We start from the raw sequence: 3,048 nt of genomic DNA, 5'->3' as shown, positions 1-3,048 counted from the left end.
ATCTTTTCTTTCATTGATAGATAATTGTCTTTTGTGAAGTTGGTTTTAAAATTTACAATGAGTAGTATATAGAATTTTTTAAAATTATTCAGAATATAATCTTTGTAATCCCAAATCATGTCAAAAGCTCTTTGCTCTCAAATGCAAAGACTGTTCCTAAATGTTGTTTTCTTGGGCAACTGGAAAAGAGAGGAGATTTAACTGGTATGAAGTATGCACTATTTTATCAGTCATAAATGTAAGACTGATAAAAAGCACTGACACTTAGACTTTTATAAGTTTTATATTGTGGTCTGGATCATGGTAATTTTTCTCAATAGACTTAACATAATGAAATAAATCTTGGCTCTGAGATACAGAATATTGCTCTCACTGCATCCCACTTTTGCCTTTATTATAATAATAGCAGCCCACCTTGTAACTACTTAGAAATAACATATCTTCTTTATACTTATACTATTTTTACAAAATTAAAAATTGCATCAATTGAAGAGAGTCATATATACATTGCATAGTTATAAAAACAATGTGATTATTATATCTACTATGTCAAAGAAGGGGATTACTATATGCATTATTTCAAAGTCTCATGATTTCTTTATTTTACCATATTTACAGTCTTTTCTTCTACATATTTTGAAATATATAATACATTATCACTGACTATAGTAACCCTACTGTTCAGTAGGACACCAAATTTAGTTCTTCTTTTGTTCTCAAACAACTCAGCATAAAACAAATAAATAAGCCAGAGAACAAACAAAAAAGACCTTGAATAAAACATTCTAGAGAAGATTGAATAGACATATCTTTAGAGAAGGCCTACAGATAATTATCCAGTATTTAAAAACATTCAACTCTGATTAATCATTAGAGTAATGCAAATCAAAGGCACTTTGCTCCATATTCCTTATATTTTGTACTTTATTTTATTAGTTTTCCTGCCGCCTCTGACTATAATTCTCATCTCCATCTGTAATCCTTTTTTCTCCCCACCATATCTCCACTGTATCTCTAATCATTTATTAGATTTGAAGCTAAACATCTCTAATACAAGGAATCATTTCTTCATTGAAGTCTACATTAAAATATTTCCTTTTAAATAGATCATCTGGCCTTGTGACTTCATGGTGTGCTATAGTTAAATGTGAATTACTTGTAAGTTAAATTGGTTACTCTTTCTGGTTTCCAATAGGATATATAGCCCATTTGCATTGAATTTTTTTTTGTCATGAAAATTAATGCACATAATTATGCAAAAGGCACACACTGAAAACCCAATAAATCTTAGAATAATTAAATGCATAAAAGTAAACCAAATAAATGATATTTTAGTACAATATATACAGGCTGAAAAGTTTTCTAAAACTGAAGAATATCATATTTAAATTGAAGCCACAGGGCCTGGGTTATGGCTTAGTGGTAGAATGCTTGCCTAGCATGCATGAGGCATTGGGTTGGATCCCCAGCACCACATAGATAGATGGATGGATAGATAGATAGATAAATAAATAAATAAATAAATAAATAAATGGCACATAATGAAGTATAGGATGTTTAATAAACTAGTAACTACTAGTATGTGGCCATGCATTACTGAGATTTCTCATATTATAGGTTTTAAACAAAACAACACCATTTGGAAACTCTGTATAATATGTATTTGTAGGATATTTATTAAAATAAAATTTTATTTTTCAGCTTTTTTATGCTCACTTTCACATCTTTGTTCCGCAGGCTATAAATCAGAGGATTCAACATGGGAATCACAAGGGTGTAGAACAATGAGCTCATTTTATCTTGATCCAGAGAGTAGGCAGAACTTGGTCGGAAATACATGAAGAGTATAGTGCCCTGGAAAATTACAACTACAGTTAGGTGGGAGGCACAGGTGGAGAAAGCTTTGAGCCTCCCCTCAGCAGAGCAGATCTTTAAGACAGATGAGATGATGTAGCCATAAGAGACCAGGACTCCACAAATGGTACTCAGTTCAATGAAACCAAAAAAGATGAATATCACTAACTCATTGACCTGTGTGTCAGAGCAAGACAGTAACAGGAGAGGAGGGATGTCACAGAAGAAATGATTAATCTCCTTAGACCCACAGAAACATATGCGGAATGTTAATGTGGTATGTATCAAAGCATCAAGCAGACCTATAAGGTAAACCCCAGCCATGAGCAGTGAACACACCTTAGTGGACATGTCTACTGCATACCGCAAGGGGTTGCTGATGGCCTTGTACCTATCAAAGGCCATCACTGCCAGCAGCAGGCACTCAGAATCTGCAAAGCTACAGAAGGTCAAGAACTGCAGAACACAGCCCAGGAAAGAAATTTTTTTGTCCTTGGCAAATATGTTGACCAGCATCTTGGGTCCAACTGCTGTGGAATAGCAGAGGTCACAGAAAGAGAGGTGGCTGAGGAAAAAGTACATTTGAGTGTGAAGCTGGGGATCCACTCTGATTAAGAAGATCATTCCGAGATTTGCAAGGAGAATTATGAGATAAACAACTAGAAATACAGGGAATAGAATCACTTTCATCTGAGGGTTACCAGTGATTCCCAAGAGAAAAAATTGACTTAATGTTGAGCAATTTCCACTGTCCATTCTTCTTGGTTTTTGAAATACTCTGTTACAGATATCAATGAGAAGATGATAGATTAGGGATTACTTTTTATGCATACATGAAAAATATTATTATGAGGCATTTCCTTTATTACATTTATTATTATTATTATTATTTATTACATTATTTTCTTTTCCTTCAGAAAATAGCCTACACAAACACAAGTGTCACTGATAAGAAACATTATTATATTTTTAAAAATAAGCTAAAAATCTAACATAAGAACTGATTAACTCTGATTTCAAATTTATATATAATTTCTGACTATATGACTTTAGACTTAAGTAAAATAGTAGATGGGCAATTGGCATATATTGGCATTTGCAATGTGTTGCTTTTATTATATTAGAATAAAAGTAGAATAAACTTAAATTTGTATGTACTACATCCCTTGGAGAAAGAATTTGTAAAGGCGTGGA

General features: G+C 32.7%; 1 protein-coding gene across 1 annotated transcript; it reads right to left on the bottom strand.

The window, feature by feature from the left end:
* Positions 1-1,677: 1,677 nt before the first annotated feature.
* Positions 1,678-2,610, bottom strand: LOC113175324 (olfactory receptor 5W2-like). Its single transcript, XM_026379595.2, has one exon. The coding sequence runs from the start codon at positions 2,608-2,610 to the stop codon at positions 1,678-1,680; it is 933 nt and encodes a 310-aa protein (XP_026235380.2).
* Between the last annotated feature and the right edge of the window lie 438 nt (positions 2,611-3,048).

This window comes from Urocitellus parryii, chromosome 4 (genome assembly GCF_045843805.1).
Source record: "Urocitellus parryii isolate mUroPar1 chromosome 4, mUroPar1.hap1, whole genome shotgun sequence".
Taxonomy (NCBI): Eukaryota; Metazoa; Chordata; class Mammalia; order Rodentia; family Sciuridae; genus Urocitellus; species Urocitellus parryii.
This window is presented reverse-complemented; position numbering and strand designations above follow the sequence as displayed.